This window comes from Palaemon carinicauda, chromosome 3 (genome assembly GCF_036898095.1).
Source record: "Palaemon carinicauda isolate YSFRI2023 chromosome 3, ASM3689809v2, whole genome shotgun sequence".
NCBI classification, from domain to species: Eukaryota; Metazoa; Arthropoda; class Malacostraca; order Decapoda; family Palaemonidae; genus Palaemon; species Palaemon carinicauda.
Genome location: NC_090727.1, coordinates 117095228 through 117120414, shown reverse-complemented (window position 1 = coordinate 117120414; position 25187 = coordinate 117095228). Strand labels below are relative to the sequence as shown.

General features: G+C 37.5%; 1 protein-coding gene across 1 annotated transcript in view; it reads left to right on the top strand.

The window, feature by feature from the left end:
• Positions 1–25187, top strand: part of LOC137638421 (branched-chain alpha-ketoacid dehydrogenase kinase-like) — a 323487-nt gene that overhangs the window by 236826 nt on the left and 61474 nt on the right. The window contains exons 6-7 of the mRNA XM_068370483.1: positions 2823–2979; positions 7250–7391. Of these exons, the coding sequence (XP_068226584.1) occupies positions 2823–2979; positions 7250–7391 (299 nt within the window). The remainder of the gene's footprint in view (positions 1–2822; positions 2980–7249; positions 7392–25187) is intronic.

Sequence of the window (25187 nt, the reverse complement as noted above, 5' to 3'; positions counted from 1 at the left end):
TAACCTGTAAAAGGTCAGACATGTCATAAGACGTGTTGCAAAACTCGTCTTACATAGGTTATCCACATCACATGACGTTCCTACGTTTTTGAATTTGTTCGCCTTCATAGCTCATTGTATGGATGCCATAAATGTTGTCAGGGTACTTGGCAATGTTTCAATAACACAATGGCAACTGAGGCCAAGCCTTAGTACAGTAGATACCCTTAGTGTTGCATAAGTAATCATCAATGAAGGTTGTGCTAATCGCTTGCCTTCTCAATACCCCTCCTCTCTCCCTATGAGCGTTTCTTATAGCCGTGAATATCGGCTTGATGAATTTGATGGAAATTAATATAATGAAGATTCAATAGATGACAGCAATATAGATAATACTTATGTGCATGAAGATGTAAGTGATGAATCTGGAGGAAGTTCTAGGTGGTTTGGGAAGTTTGTTACGATTAGCTCAAAGAGAGAGATTTAATGCCGTAATGGAATTTACAAACGTAGGCTTTCAGGATAAATCTTATTGTATATATATCTTCCACACCACCACCATTAATACGAGATGTACGGTGAAGGGGAGGTATGGGTTACTGGGGAAGTAGGCCTAACAGTGTCAGAAACATCAGATCTGCTGATCCTGGGTGGCATTAGATTGGTACAAGGACTTTCTTCCCTAGAACTTCTATTTTGATGAAAGTTTATCAGGAATACAGGTTAAATTTTGCTTTGACGGCTGCTTTTCCGGTCCCATATAGCAGGTGAACCCCACTTTCTACAGGACATCCACTGTCGCTATATCTTGTTCGTTCAGAGATTTCAACGTTTCTTATCACGTATTGTTCATTTACTGTTGAATCGTCACTGTCATACGTCTCATGGAATGAGAAAGTGTTCTGTTCCCTCTTGAAAGCCCTAATGTCTTCAATCATTCGGATGAAAAAAATTCTCGTGAAAGTGATTTTATTATTTTTTCTAATAATTCAATAATGGAATTGATTGTAGAGGAATGGAATCTTTTCTTTCATTTTATGCAAGTTCATATATCGACCAAACTCTCAAGGGAACACCAGTGGTATGACATCACCGTATCAGAGATAAGAAATTTTTTTATTCTGTTTATGCTTGTGGGTGTTGTCAGGAAGGGCAATTATCGTGATTGCTGGATCACTGACCCTCTTCTGAATATACCTATTTTTTTCTAAACTAATGTCCGTGAACCATTTTATAAACATTTTATGTGCATTACATTTGTATAATAATCTCGAAGGATATCAAAGCAACTCAATTGGCAAGGTAAACAAAATTCTTGCAGATTTTTTATTATCAAGACATAAATGCAAAGAAGTGTTTTATCCTTTTGTAATGCAGTCATAGATGAAAGCCTCATTTTATGGAGAGGAAATTTATTTAGACAGTGCATTCCTTGCAAACGTCAGGGATTTGGATTGAACTTGTTCATGTTATGTGACTGAAAAACTTGTTTTCTTCAAGATCTTACACTTTACACTGGTGCTGAAACAGAGGTGAAAGTCAGCGAGCATTTGGAATTGTCTGATTGTGTGCTGATGTTCCAATATGTCTTTAACCATGTTTTGAAGAAGGCCATACACTTTGAAATGATGAAAATGTAATTTGTAAATTGTATTACTGAATAAAAGTAATTTTTAAAAAAGTTGTTTTTGATTTTAATTTGATAAAAGATTTTCATAAAGTGAATTGTTTGCATTTGTAAAAAAAAAATGGTGGAGTATTGGACCCATAAGGGAAGGTATGAAGGATCCCCCCAAGAATAGTAATAATTATAAACGTAAAAGTTAAACAAAAAAATAGCATGAAAATTACCTCTCCAGCCATTTGGGGGTTACGCTATTAATCCAAAATTCTGACTTTGGACCATAAAGAGCGGTAAGTAAGAGTTTTAAACATTTTGTTTCTTTTTTTTTTTGAGACCATTATCATTGATTAAGCTAATAAAAAAAATTTTTAAATATAACCCGAGGGAGTAGCCCTTATTTACATAAATGTAACTTCTTACTGGTTAAATTCTTTCAACCTGATGTAGTTGCAGGAGCTTCCGATTTTTCAGGATGTTCACTTTTATAATGATATTACAAAACCAAGAACAACTATGAATATCAACATACAAATGGAACACAGGAATGTTTTGTGGCACGTGGCAGTCTTGCTGTCTTAGTCAGTGTTGAATCTTGGGAGGGAATCAGTACCTTGAAAATTTGAACACATTTAATATCGGTAAACATCATATTTCTCTCTCTCTCTCTCTCTCTCTCTCTCTCTCTCTCTCTCTCTCTCTCTCTCTCCTCTCTCTCTCTCTCTCTCTCTCTCTCTCGTGTGTGTGTGCATGCTTACAGACCGGAAGGGGGAGCATGTGTCCAAGTGTGTCCATTGCTGAGCTGTCTCAAGACTGTGACTTTCATTGCTAAACTTTGAATTTGTTTATAGAATTGAGCTAATGCAAAACAGTAAATAAGGAAGAAGTATGATGAAGACCCAATCCTATTGGAAGGGCTAGGAAAAAGGAAAGTTAATAAATGAATAGAAAGCTCCATGGGATGTTGAGGAAGACAGAATAAAGGATAGAAAAGTATGGAGACAACTCCTTTTACATTTAACTCCTTGAAGAGAAGAGCCTACATAAAAGTAATCACATTGGTGATGAGGTAATTGGTGGTTAGAATTGTTCTTATATGAACCCTTGTTGAAAAGTTAATGTCTACAATTGACCCATGCTCTTTTTTCAGGAATCCTTGTAGAACTTATTACTTATTAATTGTGTATTGGATGTTATTACAATCATTTATTATATTTTACAGCCTAATTACGTTGGCATCATCAATGTTTCAATGAAGTTGAAGGAAGTGATCGAAAGAAGTTGTCAGTTTGTACACCGTGTTGCTCACCATAAGTATGGGAAAGTTCCAGAGCTGAAACTATCAGGACATGTAAATGCTGTTTTTCCATATATTGAATGTAAGTACTGTAGTAGTTTTCTACATTTTAAGGAAACTAGTTGGCTTTATGTCGGATAAATTAATTGAGCTAAATATATGGTTATATGATCATAAGGAACAAAAACTCTGTTTATTGTGTTAGATATTAGATTATTCTTTTGGAATGAGGTGATTATTAAGTCAGAATCATATGATTTAAAGCTTTTCTGTATATGTATGTCTTATTTAAAGAGGGTTCACAGTAGTTTTTTGGGCAGTGAGGTTGCCATATCCAGTTGAATAACAATGGATATTGGGAGATATATTTTTGGTTAGAGAGAATTTCTGTCCACACTACAAGCATTATGGTATTATGTGTATTTCGTCAGTATAGTATTGTACTACACAGTACAGTATATTGTTTAGTTCCATAATTTGTGTTATATGTATGTCATTGTAACAGAACCATCAAAATTAAGAGTACTTTACCTTTTCATCACCTATGTTAGGTGGATGCATCAAAACATCATCTTAGTTACTCTGACACCAAATCAACTCTGATATACGTTAACTCATTATGGGTCTAGTGCAACTTTTGAATCCTAAAATTAAAAAAAGATAAAACCTTAGCTTCAGACATCTCCCACTCGATTTTTCTGTAAATTTCATGATTATTTCTTCTGCAAAGAACTTAGCCATGTGTGATTAACTTCACAGATAATTTATATCTATTCTTATTACAAAGGATCAAATTTGGGATAATTTTATTATGGCAAGGGCAAAAATTGTGATTTTTACTTTTATGTATGGTAAACCAATTATTTATGTAAGATTTCTGTCTAGTTGTCTGAAGATTTACACAAAGTTCTTGCATATTTTCCATTCAGTTTGTTTGAAGGTAGTAGGATGACCAGGGCACCAGCCACTCATTTAGATACTACTTCTAGAGAGTTATGGGGTCCTTTGACTGACCAGACAGTACTACATTGGATCCTTCTCTCTGGTTACGGTTAATTTTTCCTTTGCCTACACACACACACACACACACACACACACACACACACACCCACACACACACACACACACACACACACACACACACACACACACACACACACACACACACCAAATTGTCTGGCATATTATTTACATATTTTCTCCTCTGTCCTCATACACCTAACAACACTGAAATTGACAAACAATTCTTCTTCACCCCAAGGTGTTACTGCACTCTTAACTGTTCAGTGGTCACTTTCCTCTAAGGAAGGGTAGTAGAGACTCTATAGCTATAGTAAGCAACTCGTCAAGGAGAAGGACTCTCCAAAATCAAACCGCGAGAGAGTGATAGGGTCCTTTGGCTGACCAGACAGTACTACATTGGATTCTTCTCTCTGGTTACGGTTTATTTTCCCTTTGTCTACACACAAAGTTTTCTGGCCTATTCTTTACATATTCTCTTATCTGTCCTCATACACGTGACAACACTAAGATTACCAAACAATTACTGCACTGTAATTGTTCAGTGGCCACTTCCCTCTTGGTAAGGGCAGAAGAGACTCTTTAGCTATGGTAAGCAACTCTTCAAGGAGGACACTCCAAAATCCAACCATCATTCTCTATTCTTTTTATATTTTGTATAGGAAATATTTATAGCTGACCACGTAATAATAATAATAATAATAATAATAATAGGTTTTATTGAAATTGATTGCTGCCTCAGTGGCGTTAATTTTGTAATTAACTTTTTCTTTTGTTCTTATCTTTTTCTCTTCATTTGTACAATCCGCCAGTAACTGGGAAAGGGACATATCAATAGGAAGGTGATGAAGACCATATCATTCACAATTAATCTTTAATATATCACAACACACCATAAAAGTACAGATAATACGTACAAAGTATGAAACACTATCACAATGTTAGTGTGCACAAAGTAAGGTCGCTTTTATACAAAAAAATTATAAATTACGTGGAGTTAAGTTTAACACATCCTTCGACTCAACCGGTTTCGAGCAGTGAGAAGGTTTTCTGCTCATTGTCAAGAGTGAACTGAAATGCAGGTGTTGTTTTGATGGCTTATGTATGGATTCCTGCTTCGACATTTCATCCTTAGTGGTCAAGGGGCCGCCGGATGGTGGAGACCATTAATCCTGGGAGGTAGTGGCCTCTGCCTAGCCGGCGTGTTTGGTGGGATTATTGGCTCTGGTTCTGTCAGGAGATAGTCCATGTTTTGACCTTCGGCTATATCAGTCCTGTCATAGTTGTTATTGCCTGGACTATTGTTGGTGGTTTACCTTATACATGTTGGCAATAAGGTCCCTTCTTGCGTGGTATTGAGGTTAGGTCTTTGTTGTTGAATGAAAAGAGCTTCCATTATCCTGAGACGTCTACTGTCAGAGGCACGGCCGATGATGGTTACACTTTTTCTTTATATGCTCCCTTGTTATCTTCAACTTATGTTTTTGGAGGCAATGCATTTTTATTGCACCCTGTTGCACGTGGCAAGATAATCTCTTAGAAAGACGCATCGTCATCATCCCGATGTAGGTGCCAGGACATCCCTGGACAAGGCATTTATATCGGTATTCTACGTTGGTCTTCTTCAAGTCATCTTGCATGGCAGGGGCAGGGTTTTTTTTCATTATTAGGTCTCGTGTTTTTGCTGATTGGTAATAAATTATGAGGTTTATTTCGGTATCCTCTGCCATGGCAAAAACGTTACTTTTTATTATATTTTTAATAGTCTTTTCTTCTTTGTAGTTTAGGCTCATAAGGCCTTTATAGTATAGATTTAATTTGGCTAGCTTATTGGTATTATCAGGGCCTTCATTCTGGTAAAAAAAAAAAGATGGTATGGTACTAGAATGAAGGCCCTGATAATACCAACATGCCAGCCAAAATAAATCTATACTATAAAGGCCTTATGAGCGTAAACTACAAAGAAGAAAAGACTATGAAAAATGTAATTAAAAGCAACGTTTTTGCAACAGCAGAGGATACTGAAATCAACCTCATAATTTATTACCAATCAGCAAAAACACGAGACCTAATAATGAAAAAAAACCCTGACCCTACCATGCAAGATGACTTGAAGAAGACCAACGTAGTGTACCGATATAAATGCCCTGTCCAGGGATGTCCTGGCACCTGCATCGGGATGAGGACGATGCGTCTTTCTAAGAGATTATCTTGCCACGTGCAACAGGGTGCAATTAAAATGCATTGCCTCCAAAAACATAATTTCAAGATAACAATGGAGCATATAGTGAAAAGTATAACCATCATCGGTCGTGCCCCTGACAGTAGACGTCTCAGGATAATGGAAACTCTTTTCCTTCAACAACAAAGACCTAACCTCAACACCATGCAAGAAAGGACCTTATTGCCAACATGTATAAGGTCCACTACCAACAATAGTCCAGGCAATAACAACTATGACAGGACTGATATAGCCGAAGGTCAAAACATGGATTATCTCCTGACAGAACCAGAACCAATAATCCCACCAAACACGCCGGCTAGGATTAATGGTCTCCACCATCCGACGGCCCCTTGACCCCTTGACCACTAAGGATGGAATGTCGAAGCAGGAATCCATACATAAGCCATCAAAACAACACCTGCATTTCAGTTCACTCTTGACAGTGAGCAGAAAACCTTCTCACTGCTCGAAACCGGTCGAGTCAAAGGATGTGTTAAACTTAACTCCACGTAATTTATAATATTTTTTGTACAAAAGCGACCTTACTTTGTGCACACTAACATTGTGATAGTGTTTCATACTTTGTACGTATTATCTGTACTTTTATGGTGTGTTGTGATATATTAAAGATTAATTGTGAATGATATGGTCTTCATCACCTTCCTATTGATATGTCCCTTTCCCAGTTACTGGCGGATTATACAAATGAAGAGAAAATGATAATAAGGACATTAGAAAAAGTTAATTTCAAAATTAATGCCACTGAGGCAGCAATCACTTTCAATAAAACCTGCTTAAAAGAGGGTCTACTCCCAAAAAATAATAATAATAATAATGATAATTTATTACAATTAGTTTACAAGAAGGCATTCTTTGTTTTTTTAAGTGGTGAAAAATTAGTTTCAAAATGAAGGATTTGAAATAAAGGGGATATTTCTAAGCTACCTTTTTATTTGTAATATAAATTATATACAGAAGGCATATTCCAATAAAAAAAATCCTTCTTAAATCAGGTGTCCCCATGAATATGTTGCAATTGATTTTTTTTTTTTTATTCTTATTGTAGGTCTTTAGATATTCCTAACATTTTTTCATTTATTTCCAACAGTACCCTTGGATTACATCTTGCCTGAGATTTTGAAGAATGCTGTAAGAGCTACCATTGAAAGTCATACCTTAGAGGATAATGCCGCACCACTTCCTCCAATCCATATTACTATTGCTTCAAATGAAATAGATTTTGTCATAAGGTACAGTGAAACTCTATCCCAATAACATATTTTTATAGAATTATAATAGGACATACTCAATCTCATAAATTGAGGGGTTTCATTTTGTATTAAAATGACTTCAGCTTAAGTTAACCATACTTTATCCCACCTAAATGGTTATCACATTTGGTAGGAATTTGTTATACAGTATAATCTTTTAGCATATTTTATACCATAAGATGTGACAGTAAGCATTTGACTATCTGGATTCAGAGTTATATTTTGAACCCAAACATGCACTGAAATTGACCTGGATGTGCAAGCCTTATCATTTTAATAATTCTAGTTATATGACATACATTTTACTGATTGGAGTCTTATCCAACATGTCCTTGGAAGAAAATGACTTTCAAGTCCTCTAGGTCGGCTATCATAGGTTCCAAAAGACAATTTACTAATGATGTACAGTATATAACAAACAATGGAAAACTCATTTTGATTTGTGTAATTGTCAATTACTAGAACTACAGTAGTTGTATTATTATTTTTACGGTTCCTTTTCTATAGTCAGAAACTTTCAGTTTCAGCCATTTTCTTTTTAACTATAACACTAGATTTGTCCGTATATGGCATTTTAGGAGATGTTTTTAGATCTTTTAAAATGAAAAGACTTATAGTAGTCATAAAATTGTTTTGGCCTGACAGAGTTCAGGCTTCGAACCTTTGAAAAACTTTTGCATAAGGTCTCACAGTAAAATTTATTTATGCTGGAATTGGCTTCAGAAAATGAATCTATGAACTCCAAGCAATTTCTTTTAACCCCTTCACTATGAGGCAGCAGATCTACCTGTAAGCTATGTACTATACAAGATTTGTCACCATCGGATACACATGTGTACCTAGTACTCTAATAACCTACATTTCCGTGTTTATTTGTTTTACTGCTGATTACAGAATGAATTTTTGAAAAGTTTGCTTTATTTACTATTGCATTTCATTCTAAACAACCAAAATATTTTTTCTATTCATTGTGAAGTGATGATAGCATAATTGCTCAGAAATTTCTTATACACAGTTTTCTCTAAATTATGGTAAAGCACTGTGATTTATTTGTAAAACAATAATTTTATATTCATTGAAGTGACTACAGTGGAACCTCTACATACGAATGTCCTAACATACGAATTTTCCAACATCCGAAGTAAAATTCGACCAAATTTCGGTCTCGACACCCGAAGAGTTGCTCCAACATACGAAGTAAACAATACGCGTATGCGTGGAATTTTCTCGAAAGCGTCAACCGTGGTTTGTTGTTGACGCCGCTAGACGGCAGCACATCGGAGGGACGCCAATCGAGCGTCACCTTGATCAGTCCTCTCATCTCGTGCGCATCGTGTGGTTGTTCTCTATTCGCTCAGTTATTAACAGTGTTTTTTATCTTCCTTTTTCACGTGTTGTTTTCTGTGTCGTAATCATGGGTCCTAAAAAGCTTAGTTTTGGTTCAGGAAGTAGTAGTAGTGGTGAGAAAAGGAAGAAGTCAATGCTTTCATTAGAACTAAAGCAAGAAATAATAGAAAAGCATGAGCGAGGTGTACGTGTTAGTGATCTGGCTAAAGAATATGGCCGGAATATGTCTATGATCTCGACGATCATAAAACAGAAGGCAGCCATTAAAGCAGTGAAACCTTCGAAGGGAATCACGATTATTTCCAAACGTCGTAGCCCTACCCTTGAAGAGATGGAACGCCTTTTGTTAATATGGATCAAGTACAAGGAGATTGTTGGCGATACGATCACTGAAACGATCATTTGTGAGAAGGCCAGCGCTATCTACAGTGACTTGAAGGCGGCGGGCTCTGGGGGTGACGCGGGGGAGAGTTCAGCCGATCCTATGACGGAGAAATTCAAGGCGTCTCGAGGTTGGTTCGAGAAATCTAGGAAATGGACCGGGATTCATTCAATTGTTCGGCATGGAGAAGCTTCGAGTTCGGACACCAAGGCTGCTAAAGACTTTGTTAAAAAGTTCGAAAGCATCGTGGCAGAGGAAGGCTACGTAGAGCAGCAGGTGTTCAACTGTGATGAAACCGGTCTGTTTTGGAAAAAGATGCCTAGTCGAACGTACATTACCGCCGAAGAGAAGAAAATGCCTGGACATAAGCCAATGAAGGATCTGTTGACTCTTGCGCTTTGTGCCAACGCCAGCGGGGACTGCAAAATTAAGCCTTTATTAGTTTACCATTCCGTAAACCCTAGGGCATTTAAAGCACATAGAATTAATAAAGACCTGCTACATGTTCTATGGCGTTCTAATTCTAAGGCTTGGGTTACTAGGCATATATTTGTGGAATGGGTAAACGTAGTTTTCGGCCCTGTTGTCAAGAAGTACCTTCAGGAGAGGAATTTGCCTTTGAAGTGCTTGCTTTGTTTGGACAATGCACCTGCTCACCCCCCCGGACTCGAAGATGATATCATTGATGAATACAAATTCATCAAAGTGTTGTATCTTCCACCGAATACTACCCCTATCCTCCAGCCTATGGACCAGCAAGTCATCTCTAATTTTAAGAAGCTGTACACCAAGCACTTATTTAAGCAGTGCTTTAATGTCACGCAAAGCACCAACTTAACTTTGCGTGAATTTTGGAAGAGCCACTTTAATATCGTGCACCGCTTAAAGATCATAGATCAGGCTTGTGAGGGAGTAACTCGTCGGACCCTGAATTCAGCTTGGAAGAAGCTTTGGCCTGATGCTGTTGCTCCTAGAGATTTCGAAGGTTTTGGCCCCGAGAATGAACCCGTGCTTGCCGCCGAGGAAGACGTCGAAGAGATTGTATCCCTTGGCAAGTCCATGGGTCTGGAGGTGGATGAAGATGACATCACCGAACTCGTCGATGAGCATCACGAAGAGCTCACCACCGAGGAACTCAAGGAGCTGCAAGCCATGCAACATGATGAGTTCCAAGCGCAGTTGAGTGAGTCGGAGGAGACCGAGGAGGTAGGCCAAATATTAGGTACGGCGGAAATAAAACAGATGTTGGCATATCATCAACACGTGGTTGATTTCATCGACAAGCTTCACCCACAGAAACTTCAGGTTTGCCGTGTTGTTGCGCAGTTCGATGATGTTTGCTTAACTCATTTCAGAAAAATCCTCAAAAGCCGTACCAAGCAACTTTCACTCGATAGTTTCTTTAAAAAATCTCTAAAACGGTCTAGTGATCATGATGAAAAGAAAGAAAGTGAAACAAAGAAAAGGAAGACCGAATCGAGTGAAAGTGATGAAAATTAAAAATAAGGAAAGAAAAAAAAAATATAAAATAAAAAAATAAGCTAAGTTAAGTTAAAGTTCACGTAGTGTAAGTTATCATACACGTTATCGTACAAAGTCGCCATCCCTACCTCCTCGCTGATATTCCATCTCCTCCTGCGTAGCAGTCCCTACACCTGCGCTGGCCTGTCACTAAGGTAAAGTGATACATAAAAACCCCTTTTTTCTTTATTGTTTCTTTATTATTCTTTGTTTAGATATTTCTGTATTATTATATTGCATTGTTTTGTTTAATTATGTGTAGCCATTTATTAAGGAGTTATTATGGGTTTTTAGGCTGAGGAACGAATTAAACAAATTACCGTGTATTCTTATGGGAATATTTGCTCCAACTTAAGATCGTTTTAACATACGAAGCAGTTTCTGGAACGAATTAAGATTGTATGTTGAGGTATCACTGTATGTTAATCCGTAATAATTCCACGATAAATAGTCATCGAAAGATATAAAACTACTCGTCAGTAATAATGGATATTACATTCTGCATAAATGTAATGAAAATATCCGTTTTCTTCCTTTGACTATCAGAAGTATTCTACAATGTATAATTATAAGGTACAGTATGGTAAAGCACTGTGATTTTATGTGTAATGCAAACTTAATATTCATTGAAGTGAACGCTATTCCGTAATAGTTTCATGATAAATAGCCGTCGAAAGTTATAAAATTACTCATTAGTAATAATGAAAATATCCATTTGTATCCTTTGACACAAGAACTAAACTATAATATATAATTTATAAGTAAGGCATACGATAAACAAAAAACTGATAACAAAAGAAACACTTCTGCCCCTAAGAGAGAGAAAAAGGTAATATAAATTTAATTAATTTTCTTTTTTTTTTTCTTTTGTCATTCCACCTTGCGTGTGACTGTCACTATGAACTGGATAGTTCCTGTTTTGGTTATTTCACAGGCTTGGAAGAAGGGAATGCACATGAAAGAACATGAAAAAACGGATTTTGAAGCGAAGCGAAAAATCTATTTTTGGGTGAGATAGCCATGTCGTCCTGATGGAAGGTTCCTATTGGTAGCTTTCTAAGGGATATTTGGCTATAGTGATATTCCCAGAGAATTGACCTTTAGGTCTCCAGAATTCTAACTCGTGGCGCGAATATCCTTAAAATTTCTCTTAAGGATATCGCATAATATTAGGGGACGTATATCTTGATACGACACATGGCAATCTTCACCCCGAATAGTGTTTTCATTTCGAGGGGGAAGAGTGGCGAAACAAAAGGGTGCCGTTATCAAGGTTACCCTTCCCACTGCCGTCTCAATACACAAGGCCTGGGTCTCAGAATTATGACGTCACGGCCTGCGTCGTTACCGAGTTCTCTATTTCAAACATACTTACCCTCATTTATTTATTTGTTCCTGTTCCTTTAACAGTATCGACTACTTACGTTCTTCTAACACCCCTTATGGTGCTATTCTACTTGTTATTTCTGTTTTTATCCATTTATGTTACTTCATAAATTCATGAAGTATTGACCTGGACTAGGTCAGATTATTATTTTTTCACCTTATTATCATGTTGAAATAATAACAATAATAATAATAATCCATCCATATACCAAGGCACTTCCCCCAATTTTGGGGGGTAGCCGACACCAACAATGAAACAAAACAAAAAAAGGGGACCTCTACTCTCTATGTTCCTTCAGCCTAATCAGGGACTCAACCGAGTTCAGCTGGTACTGCTAGGGTGCCACAGCCCAACCTCCCACATTTCCACCACAGATGAAGCTTCATAATGCTGACTCCCCTACTGCTGCTACCTCCGCGGTCATCTAAGGCACCGGAGGAAGCAGCAGGGCCTACTGGAACTGCGTCACAATCGCTCGCCATTCATTCCTATTTCTAGCACGCTCTCTTGCCTCTCTCACATCTATCCTCCTATCACCCAGAGCTTTCTTCACACCATCCATCCACCCAAACCTTGGCCTTCCTCTTGTACTTCTCCCATCCACTCTTGCATTCATCACCTTCTTTAGCAGACAACCATTTTCCATTCTCTCAACATGGCCAAACCACCTCAACACATTCATATCCACTCTAGCCGCTAACTCATTTCTTACACCCGTTCTCTCCCTCACCACTTCGTTCCTAACCCTATCTACTCGAGATACACCAGCCATACTCCTTAGACACTTCATCTCAAACACATTCAATTTCTGTCTCTCCATCACTTTCATTCCCCACGACTCCGATCCATACATCACAGTTGGTACAATCACTTTCTCATATAGAACTCTCTTTACATTCATGCCCAACCCTCTATTTTTTACTACTCCCTTAACTGCCCCCAACACTTTGCAACCTTCATTCACTCTCTGACGTACATCTGCTTCCACTCCACCATTTGCTGCAACAATAGACCCCAAGTACTTAAACTGATCCACCTCCTCAAGTAACTCTCCATTCAACATGACATTCAACCTTGCACCACCTTCCCTTCTCGTACATCTCATAACCTTACTCTTACCCACATTAACTCTCAACTTCCCTCTCTCACACACCCTTTCAAATTCTGTCACTAGTCGGTCAAGCTTCTCTTCTGTGTCTGCTACCAGTACAGTATCATCTGCAAACAACAACTGATTTACCTCCCATTCATGGTCATTCTCGCCTACCAGTTTTAATCCTCGTCCAAGCACTCGAGCATTCACCTCTCTCACCACTCCATCAACATACAAGTTAAACAACCACGGCGACATCACACATCCCTGTCTAAGCCCCACTCTCACCGGAAACCAATCACTCACTTCATTTCCTATTCTAACATATGCTTTACTACCTTTGTATAAACTTTTCACTGCTTGCAACAACCTTCCACCAACTCCATATAACCTCATCACATTCCACATTGCTTCCCTATCAACTCTATCATATGCTTTCTCCAGATCCATAAATGCAACATACACCTCCTTACCTTTTGCTAAATATTTCTCGCATATCTGCCTAACTGTAAAAATCTGATTCATACAACCCCTACCTCTTCTAAAACCACCCTGTACTTCCAAGATTGCATTCTCTGTTTTATCCTTAATCCTATTAATCAATACTCTACCATACACTTTTCCAACTACACTCAACAAACTAATACCTCTTGAATTACAACACTCATGCACATCTCCCTTACCCTTATATAGTGGTACAATACATGCACAAACCCAATCTACTGGTACCATTGACAACACAAAACACATATTAAACAATCTCACCAACCATTCAAGTACAGTCACACCCCCTTCCTTCAACATCTCAGCTTTCACACCGTCCATACCAGATGCTTTTCCTACTCTCGTTTCATCTAGTGCTCTCCTCACTTCATCTATTGTTATCTCTCTCTCATTCTCATCTCCCATCACTGGCACCTCAACACCTGGAACAGCAATTATATCTGCCTCTCTATTATCCTCAACATTCAGCAAACTTTCAAAATATTCCGCCCACCTTTTCCTTGCCTCCTCTCCTTTTAACAACCTTCCATTTCCATATTTCACTGTCTCTTCAATTCTTGCGCCAGCCTTCCTTACTCTCTTCACTTCTTTCCAAAACTACTTCTTATTCTCTTCATATGACTGACCCAATCCCTGACCCCACCTCAGGTCAGCTGCCCTCTTTGCCTCACGTACCTTGCGCTTTACTTCCACCTTTTTCTCTCTATATTTTTCATACTTCTCTATACTATTACTCTGCAGCCATTCTTCAAAAGCCCTCTTTTTCTCTTCCACTTTCACCTTCACTCCTTCATTCCACCATTCACTGCCCTTCCTCATGCTGCCTCCAACAACCTTCTTGCCACATACATCACTTGCAATCCCAACAAAATTTTCTTTTACTAACTTCCACTCCTCCTCTAAATTACCAGTTTCTCTTACTCTCACCTCATCATATGCCATTTTCAACCTTTCCTGATATTTACTTTTTACCCCCGGTTTTATTAGCTCTTCAATCCTCACTACCTCCCTTTTACATCCACCTACTCTATTCCCCCACTCTTTTGCTACAACTAATTTTCCTTCCACCAAAAAATGATCAGACATACCGTTAGCCATACCCCTAAACACGTGCACGTCTTTCAATCTTCCAAACATTCTTTTAGTTACCAACACATAATCCATTAATGCCCTTTCTACTACTCTTCCATTTGCCACTCTTACCCATGTATACTTATTTTTATCTTTCTTTTTAAAGAAGCTAGCACTTATTACCATCTCTTGTTCAACACACATGTCTACCAGTCTCTCACCACTCTCATTTTCACCTGGTACACCATACTTACCAATGACACCTTCTACCTCTCCAGCACCCACTCTAGCATTTAAGTCACCCATAACAACTACATAATTCCTTCTACCCAGTCCTTCTACCCACCTAGTTAAATCATTCCAGAACTCATTCCGCTCTTCTTCACTTTTCTCACTACCTGGCCCATACGCACTGACAAACGCCCAACATTCCCTACCCAACCTAACCCTTACCCACATTAACCTAGATGATATCTCCTTCCATTCCACTACTTTACCTGTCATCCATTCACTCAGCAATAACGCCACACCCTCTCTCGCTCTTCCCCTTTCAATCCCAGACACTCTACCAGACATTTCACCAAACATCACTTCACCCTTTCCTTTCATCTTTGTCTCACACAAGGCCAATACATTCATCCTTCTACTTCTAAACATACTTCCAATCTCACATCTTTTACTCTCTATCGTACTACATCCACGCACATTTAAACACCACCTTATTGTCATGATACTGTAATGATAATAATATAGCAATACATTTTTCACCTCGTTCTCATTCTATGATAATAACAATAGACACACTCTTGAGAGCCTAAGATTTTATTAAAGTAGTAATCTGCAACATACATGAAACATATTACACACATCAAGACTGCATTTTAAGGGAAATTACAAAAAATTCATAGCATTTCAAAATGACATATTAGAGTACAGACAAACTTTCCTGCAAAATTACCTTAGTTGTCAAGTGTTGAAAGTTTTCTCTTTTTACTTTTTTCATGACTTATTTTGTTATTGTAACACTTTGCATAATTATTTAATAATATATTGGACAGAGGCCAGATACACATCCTAAGTAGTGTACTTACTGATCTACCACATGAGCAACATTCATTTACATTAAAAGACTTTACCTGAAAATTCAAAGCTAGCTTAACAAGAACCTCTCTTTGATTATTGCATTGCAGAAAATCGTTCTTGAAATTACCAATGAGAGATTGAAATATTTGGTAAGTGGAAATACAAAGTGAAAGTGTAAAATCTGTTGGCCATTTCAAGCCACCTCTGTCAAGGATTTTGAGATATTTACAATTGTCAGGAATATCAACTTCAATTGCTCTATCAAGAGAGACCCTACTTAAACATAATTGACATTTTAGCTTTGTTTTAGTGCTGTGAGCAACGTAACCTGCAATATAAATCATAACATTTTCATCTTCCTTTGACAAGCCTTCTTCATCCACATATTCCTCAGCCTCCTTGAATTTCTCTAAACAATCGACAGAATCACACTTAGTCAAGTTCACATGGAGAGGAATTTAACTCAAAGATGGTTAATGGACCAGACTTCGACGAAGCCATGGAAAGAACATTCATAATTTTTAGTTTCTTTTCAGACTCCATTACTTGAGCAACAGCTACATTATAATTTGTACCACTCATCTTTCTATACTGTCCAAATCTACTTTCTAGCTTATCTGTTTGAAATTTCCCCAGTAATACATAATGAAAGTTATGGTGCTTCAACAAATAATCACATAATTTTATCAATGTTGATGTAGTGTGCCTGAGAGCAAAATATGTTTCTCTTGACAATCTACCATTCCTTCCATGGTGAGGCATATCCAACTCTTCCCAAGCACCAAGCCAGTGATCAAATTTACTGAGAAATATCAAGTTTGGATCTGAAGATGAATCTTGCTTAATAGGGTCAGATTCTTTCTGACGTAGGTGGACGCCTTTCTTTGGAGTTTTCACATTTACAATATGCCACCAGGATATTATTTGTTCCAAGAAATTAATAGTACCTGACACATCAAAAGTATTCATTGTTTTCAATGCAGCTACATTCTTTTCATCAAACAGTCTGACAACAAACTGCACATTCTGTCTTTCCAAATTAGTAGGGAAAAGAACTTTCTCTGACAAACCTGGCGCTAGTTTAACATATTTATCACGTTCTTTTGTGTAGAGTTCTTTCAGTGGCAGAAGATTTGCATTTTCCTGAATTTGGAAATTGGAAGGTGAAGGTATTACAAAAGTTTGAATGGGATTTTTCTGATTTAACCAATTATTTCGTATGCTTTTCAGTAAATGAACTGAATCAAAAAGGAAGAAAAGTGGCACAGTCAAATCATATGGATTTGGAATGGAGGAGGCAAGATTTCCATCACACATTTTCTCGAACATATTTCTGTTAACCCTGTTGTTATCAGAGATTAATGATACGACAATGTATCCTATATCATGGAGGAACGCCAAAACTTTGTGCGTCAACTCAAGAAGTGTCTGTGCTGTCAGATTACAGACTGGGTACAAAGCAGCAACATGTTTGTTTTTCGAACGGATTGATGAAATCATAAAAGCCTGAACTGTTGTTGCAGGTTCACTAGAGTTAACAGAAGCACCATAAACTTTACCTCCTTTATATGAGAGGCCTTTGTTTACATGTATCTCATCAAGCAGCACATTTACAATTTTTTCTTCACTTTTTAGTGTTGCAAAATTTTTCCTTAAAAAGAGCTCATGTGAATTTCCATTACACACAGACTTTGCACCAGATACATTAAGCTTCCTTAGGTAATCAGGATGAGGGAGAATAAGGACCTTGCTGTCACGTAGATGTATGTACAGTGATGGCCTTGACAAATAGACACTATATGCCCAAACCAAAAATCACAGCTGTATGCAACTTTTTCTTTACAAAACATGCTTAACTGTTCAGCACAAAACCATAACACTCCCCCCTTTGAACACTTGTCATTTTCTGATTCAGTTTCCAATAACCCCTCAATAACTTTAATACACTGGGTCACTCTGTCAACATCACTAATAGCTGATTGAAGGTTAGAACTCAAGTGACTCAATAAATTTTCAAATTTTGACCACCGATCACATTTGTTTTCTGATCCTAAAAGCCATTTAAATTTGTTAGAATTTAAAGCAGTGTTTTCGTACCATACTAAAACTTTCAAGTCTTTCATCACTTTAAAAGATACAATTAGCTTTGGTTGGTCCTCACAATTAACTTTAAGGAAAGATACACAGTCTTCTCTTGAAACAAACAACCAATCCTTAGAAAGCCTATTAATAAAGTTTTTAACAAATTCATCGAAACTATTTATAGTGTCATTTTCCATCCATGTTTGAAACTTTAATTAATCTCGTTCAAGTACCTCGTCTTTTGTTTTCTGCGGATTCCTACGAGCTGGTGGTACTTTCTGTGACATGTATTTTGGTTGATTATGGAAGATAGTCGGGTATGCATCCTTGGTCAGAGTTGGCGTCCCCCTCTTAGCGGTGATCACAGTTCCATCAGGACGTGTAATGCTGTCTTCTGTAACGATGAAACTTTCTTCGAAGTGCTTTGCACACACGATTGTATTAGGGGTAGGTGTAAAGTCTTCTCTGTGGATGGCTTTTATCCATAGCTGCCGTCGTTGTTCATCCCTTGGGAAGCGGAACGCAGAAACATCTGATCTTGAATAATTACTTTTACATCCCGGCACACAGCATGACCTTGGCATCTGCAAAAATATATTAATGATATTTTTTTTCCACAAATATAATTTTCAAGAAATTATTGATAAGACCTTTTTTTGCATATCATATTTGCCTTTATATTAATAAATCACCGACACATTCTCGTATGGCCACACGAGATACAAAGTAGTGACAGTAAATTCAAAATTTGATCATACATCCCAGTTACAGTTTTCTTACGGTGCAAAAATGCCTAACATCCAGGGTGACCAGACGTCTGTATTTGACAGGATTGTTTCATATTTATGACATTTATCCCGTGTCCCGTATGAACACTCCCCGGGACGCCTTTTCTCGTATTTTTGATATTTAAAAAAAATATATTATATACTAGTGAACTTTTGTGAGATACGAGGTAAAGAAAAGGCGGCCTTCCGAAATTGGCAACAGTGAAGATGCAAAATCAAAAAAATAACCAGGCTATAATGCACATTCGAAAGAAATAACCTACTAGAGTAAAAATCAATGATAAATGTTATAAGATGATGATAAGACATGAACTAAAGTTTGTAACATGACACCTCAGTTAAGATTCTCCTTAGCTACGATGATGTCAGTTGGGTTTTTCATTATTCCAATGTCAAAGGAGATGTGTATTGTATCGCATGTGTTTCATACACACTCGTACCCTCCAACGTTATTACTTTTTTGGTTTACCTTTCGCTCTTTCTTGCACTGATAATAGACCAACCTGTTTGTGCTTGCTGTATCATGTCTTAGTTTGTTTGATTTTTTTTGACATTCCTGCTTGCAAGTGCTTGTATACAACCTGTTATCTTTTTACTAAAGATTAGCCCACATTCTAGCACCTACAGTTGTTATCACACTGGTGACCAATGTGGCAACATATATGTATGTAGGCCTATTTGGTTGATTTAAACCAAACATACTGATGATATTGATTCTTTACTATAAACTCAATCGCAATGTTGATCAAGTCAGGGCTATCGCTTATCTAAACATACTGTTTTTACTTACTATTTATCATTAGCTTACTTGAGACAATTATTCAATATTTTATTTGATGGTTACTGCATTGGTTATAAAAGATAAAGGTTTCTAAAGTGTTTTGTATCAGAAATATATATATATATATATATATATATATATATATATATATATATATATATATATATATATATATATATATATTTATATACTCACACAGTATATACATACATATATATAAATATAATTCATATCCACACACACACACACACACACACATATATATATATATATATATATATATATATATATATATATATATATATATATATGTATATATATATATATATATATATATATATATATATATATATATATATATATATGTATATACATACATATATATTGCTGATACAAAAACACTTTAGAAACCTTTATCTTTTATAACCAATGCAGTGTAGCAGGAAATATTCCCCCCCAGACTGAAATTCCCCCCGGGAAAATTAGCCTAGGATCGATTTCCCCCGGGGAAAAGCAGCCCGGGCTGTTATTCCCCCCCCCCCAGAACATTACACCGGCAGATAATTTTCAGAATAACAGGATATTGCATTAAAGTTTCTCTATATATTATTTGGTGTCGACACGAGTTTCGATTCTTCGGGACTACACTGGCTGATTGAATTACACTTTAATATATAGGCTATGATGATGAAAATGTTGATGCCAAAATATTTGCAAAATCCAAAACTAATGGACAAAAACTGAAAAATGAAAGTTTTAGATTCTTGAACATGTAGAGATGAAATTTACGATTAATTTTAGATACATGAATTATTTTTCACAAGGCTTCACAGATCATGGCCGATCTTGCATGCCCTCCACTGTTTCGCTGGTTTACATTTCCACTTTTTACAGTGAGATTGACATTAGTTCTCGACGAAAGTCAGGTCATATTCAAAGCAGACTAATTCGTGAAGCTTACACGCTCCATCAAAAATTAGATGTTATTCTGAAAACTATCTGCAGGACAGTTCGTCAGGAGAAAAGCTATCTTCCAGTTATGAACGCCACCAAGGAATTGTGAGTAACAGGCCTAAGCAATATATATATATATATATATATATATATATATATACAGTGATACCTCGGTAGTCGAACGACTCTATACTCGAACAATTCGGAGTTCGACCAAAATTTTCGAGAAATTTTTGCTGCGGTGCTCGACCAAAAATTCGGTACTCGACCAGCCGAACACGTGACGACCGCATGGGCTTTGTGATGATCGCGCCATCTCGGCCACTCTCGCTTGTTCGGGAAGCATCAGTTCTCTCGAGAGCGTCACTCAGACAACGCGCGATCAGCATTCGTTGTGATTTAGTGATTTTCAGTGCTTTTAATTGCTTTTTTAGCTTTCATAATGAGTCCCAAGAAAGTAATGAGTGTTAAGGGGAAGGAGAAGAGGAAAACAGTGCGAACAACGATCGAGTTGAAGAAGGAAATTATAGCGAAATATGAGAATGGTGTACGAGTGTCCGATTTAGCGGTAGAATACGGAATGGCGAAGTCGACCATTTCTACGTTTTTAAAGCATAAAGAAATGATTAAGAAGGCGAATGTTGCAACGGGAGTTACGGCGGTAACTAAGCAAAGGCCACAAGTGATTGAGGAGATGGAAAAGTTGCTTTTAATATTTATTAAAGAAAAACAGTTGGCCGGGGAAAGTGTTAGTGAAGCGTTCATTTGTGAAAAAGCGTTGCATATCTATGAAGAATTAGTGAAGAAAAGTCCGAGTACCAGTGAAAGTGATTCATTTACATTTAAAGCGAGCAGGGGTTGGTTTGAAAAGTTTCGTAATAGAACAGGTATTCATCGTGTTACTAGGCATGGGGAGGCAGCTAGTTCGGATCAAATTGCAGCCGATAAATACGTGGGGGAATTCGATCGGTACATAAATGAACAAAATTTGATCGCACAACAAGTCTTTAATTGTGATGAGACTGGGTTATTTTGGAAGAAAATGCCAGCCAATACGTACATTACCAAGGACGAGACGAAGATGCCAGGTCACAAGCCAATGAAAGATAGGCTAACATTGTTGCTGTGTGCAAATGCAAGTGGCGATTGCAAGATCAAACCCTTGTTAGTGTACCACTCGGACAACCCCCGGGTGTTCAAACGAAATAATATTTGTAAAAGTGCACTACCAGTTATGTGGCGCTCGAACACTAAATCTTGGGTCACAAGACAATTCTTTACTGAGTGGATAAACGAAGTGTTTGCCCCCCAGGTTAAGGCTTACCTCATTGAAAAGAGCTTGCCAATGAAATGTCTTCTGGTTATGGACAATGCTCCTGCACATCCTCCAGGTCTCGAGGATGACTTGAAAGAAGAATACAGCTTTATCAAAATCAAATTCTTGCCCCCCAATACTACTCCCATACTCCAGCCCATGGACCAACAGGTCATTTCAAACTTCAAAAAACTCTATACCAAGGCCCTTTTCAGAAAGTGTTTTGAAGTGACCAGTGACACGAAGTTGACCCTAAAGGAATTCTGGAAGGAACACTTCAGCATCCTCAACTCTGTTAACATGATTGACCAAGCTTGGCGAGGTGTGACCTATAGGACATTGAACTCTGCCTGGCGTAAGCTGTGGCCATCATGTGTCACAGAGAGGGAGTTTGAAGGTTTCCAACCAGAGGCGGGTCCAAGCACTGCTACCCCTGTAATTTCTGATGACACTGATGTCGTTGAGGAAATTGTTGTCATGGGCAGGAGTTTGGGGCTTGAGGTCGACAAGGATGATATTGATGAGCTTGTAGAAAGCCATTCTACCGAGTTGACTGTGGAGGAATTGTTGCACCTGCAACAACAACAGCAGCAGGATCTGATTGTGGAGCAGGAATCTTCAGAAGAGGATGAGGTAAGGGAGGATGTTCCAAGTTCTCTCATCAATGAAATTTGTTCCAAGTGGGCAGATGTGCAGGCTTTTGCTGAAAAATACCACCCAGAAATTGCAGTAGCAAACCGGGCAGTGCATATGTTTAATGATAGTGTCATGTATCATTTTCGAAGAATACTGCAGAGGAGGAAGAAACAATTAACAATAGACCAGTTTTTCACAAAAGAAAAGAAAGCTGCTACATCAAAGCCTGTTTCTCCTCCAAAGAAGAGACAAAGAAGAGAAGAAACCCCTGAAATAGATCTGCCCACCCTTTCATTGGAGAGAGAAACAACTCCTGAAGGAGAACTACCCCGCCACATCATGGAAGGGGACTCTCCTTCCAAGCAGTAACCTCCCCCTTCCATCCTCTCCACATCCATCCCTGTATGCCATCGAACCGCTGCTCAAAGGTATGTTCACTACAGTACAGAAAATGGTTTAAAATTGTTTTATTTTAGTACAGTAAATGGTTTAAAATTGTTTTATAGGATTTTCTGACCAATTTCATACACATTTAGATAATTATTGTTGTTTAGGTACACGTTTTATTAATATTTTGGGCCTGTTCGAGTGCTTGGGAACGGAATAGAATATATACCATTATTTCTTATGGGGAAAAAAAATTCGGTACTCGAACAAATCGGAGGTCGAACACGGATCTCGAACGGATTATGGTCGAGTACCGAGGTATCACTGTATATATATATATATAAATATACATACGTGTGTGTATGTCTATTTTGCTAATACAAAAGCACTTTAGAAACCTTGATTTATTTATAACCAATACAGTATTGCTGAATATCAATTAAAACATTAGATAATTGTCTTCTGTGAAATATCAATTAAACGAAAGGCGTTAAAGATTTAACAATAAAATTGGAACCGACGACCAAATTATAGCTATACTAAATCGTAAGAAAAAAAAAAACACAGAATGCTTAGTAAAGCGATAGCCTTGACTTGATAGATATTGTGATTGAGTTTATAGCAAAGAATCAACATCGTCAGTATGTTTTTGGTAAATGTACAATGTAGGCCTACCGGTGTTGATAGTCGTTGTGTAAAAATTTCAATTGGTCTTATGAAAATCGTCCAAAATTGCATTTTTCTATGCTGCAATTTGCTGTCAGATACGCAGAAATTGCGAGAGTGCCATTTTAAACGCCGCCTCCCCCCCAACGGAAAAATTTTCCTTACGCCATTGATTTAGGCGTCCCTTATTTAAATTTTCAGAATCTCGTCACCCTGCTTACGTCCTGTTGATTTTATGGCAGATAATGTTATTGTTATATAATTTTTGAGAAAACATTCCTCATCCAAACTTTAAAATACTAGTAACCGATCAAACAACATACATTGAGTTGAATTATGATAAGAAATTTGTTGCCTATGCTTTTTGCCTTTATATTATCAAAAACACTGTCGCGTTCTCGTACGGCCACACGAGATACAAAACAGTGACAGTAAATTTAAAATTTGATCACATCCCAGTTTAAAACTGCATTACAGTGTAATACTGCCTTACATCCTGTTCCTCTCAAAGCAGATCTTGTTATCAATGACTATATAACAAGCGAAGTAGCAATGCAATAAGTTTAGTTTACGGTATTTGCCCAAGATATTCAAACATACCCAGCTGGAATTACCGGCTTTTGTATATAAACCGACTGGTAATGCAGTTATAAACCACAAAATTTTTATATTACTACAGTAAATTCAATAGGTAAACCATGTACAACTCTTACCTTGCATAATATCCAGTATGAAATCCAATATTAGAGGGTAAAATACCAATCACCAAGGGAGCATCGCCAGAGGCTATTGCTTGGATGAAGACAGATTGCAGACTGAGTTTGAACGTAACGCTTGCTGCGCAGCTGCTTGGATCAACCGACGCTGGCTATGACGTCACAGCTCTCACACGGTCGGCATGCCCAGGCCTTGTGTATTGAGACGGCAGTGCCCTTCCTCCCATACTATTACGAGGATCCAAGATGGCGCTCATTCCTCGTAGCATTGAGCATGGTGCTACAGATATAGTAGTTTTGGGAGGGATCTTGCCTAAGCCTTTTGTATGGAAAAGGAGGGCGGGTCCATCAGGACGACATGGCCATCAAACCCAAAAATAGATTTTTCTCTTCGCTTCAAAATCTATTTTTTGGGCTCAAGCTATGTTGTCCTGATGGAAGTTTACCAGAGAATTACCAGAAAGTACTGTATTTGTGGATATGTGTTAGTGCCTTAACCTTGGGACAATTTTATATGGTCATACAGACCATTAAGAAATATGACGATACCGTTATACGTCTTTACCTCTAATCATGGAACAATGTTAGGGCTTCCTGCCCCCTGCAGGGAAGTGTTGTGTTAGACAGTAAAAAGAGTCTCAAGGTTTGTATATTGTAGGAACAAATATAAGTATCAATCAGAAATATTTGTTTCATTTATTCCTGTAATATAAGGTTTACTTAGGAAATTAAGTAAAGAACTTTGGCTATCTTTATTGAGCTATTTACAGGGCAAAGTAAGACACAATTACACTTTTAGTCCTTTATTTAGGCTAAATGAGTAAATAACAAGTGTAAATGAAATAGAATTATACATGCAACAGTTACAGATAAAGTTTTTCTATCTGAAAGGGAAGAAAAGGTTAATGCCACTATAAAAATTGAAAAATTTGGAAAATTTATCATTATAATTTCAGTAAATGTTGGATACCATCAACACTGTGTACAATGTATACACGGCACAAGTGTTATCTGTATGATTCTTCACCTGAAAATTTGAACAGTCCTAGTGTCACCTTGGTG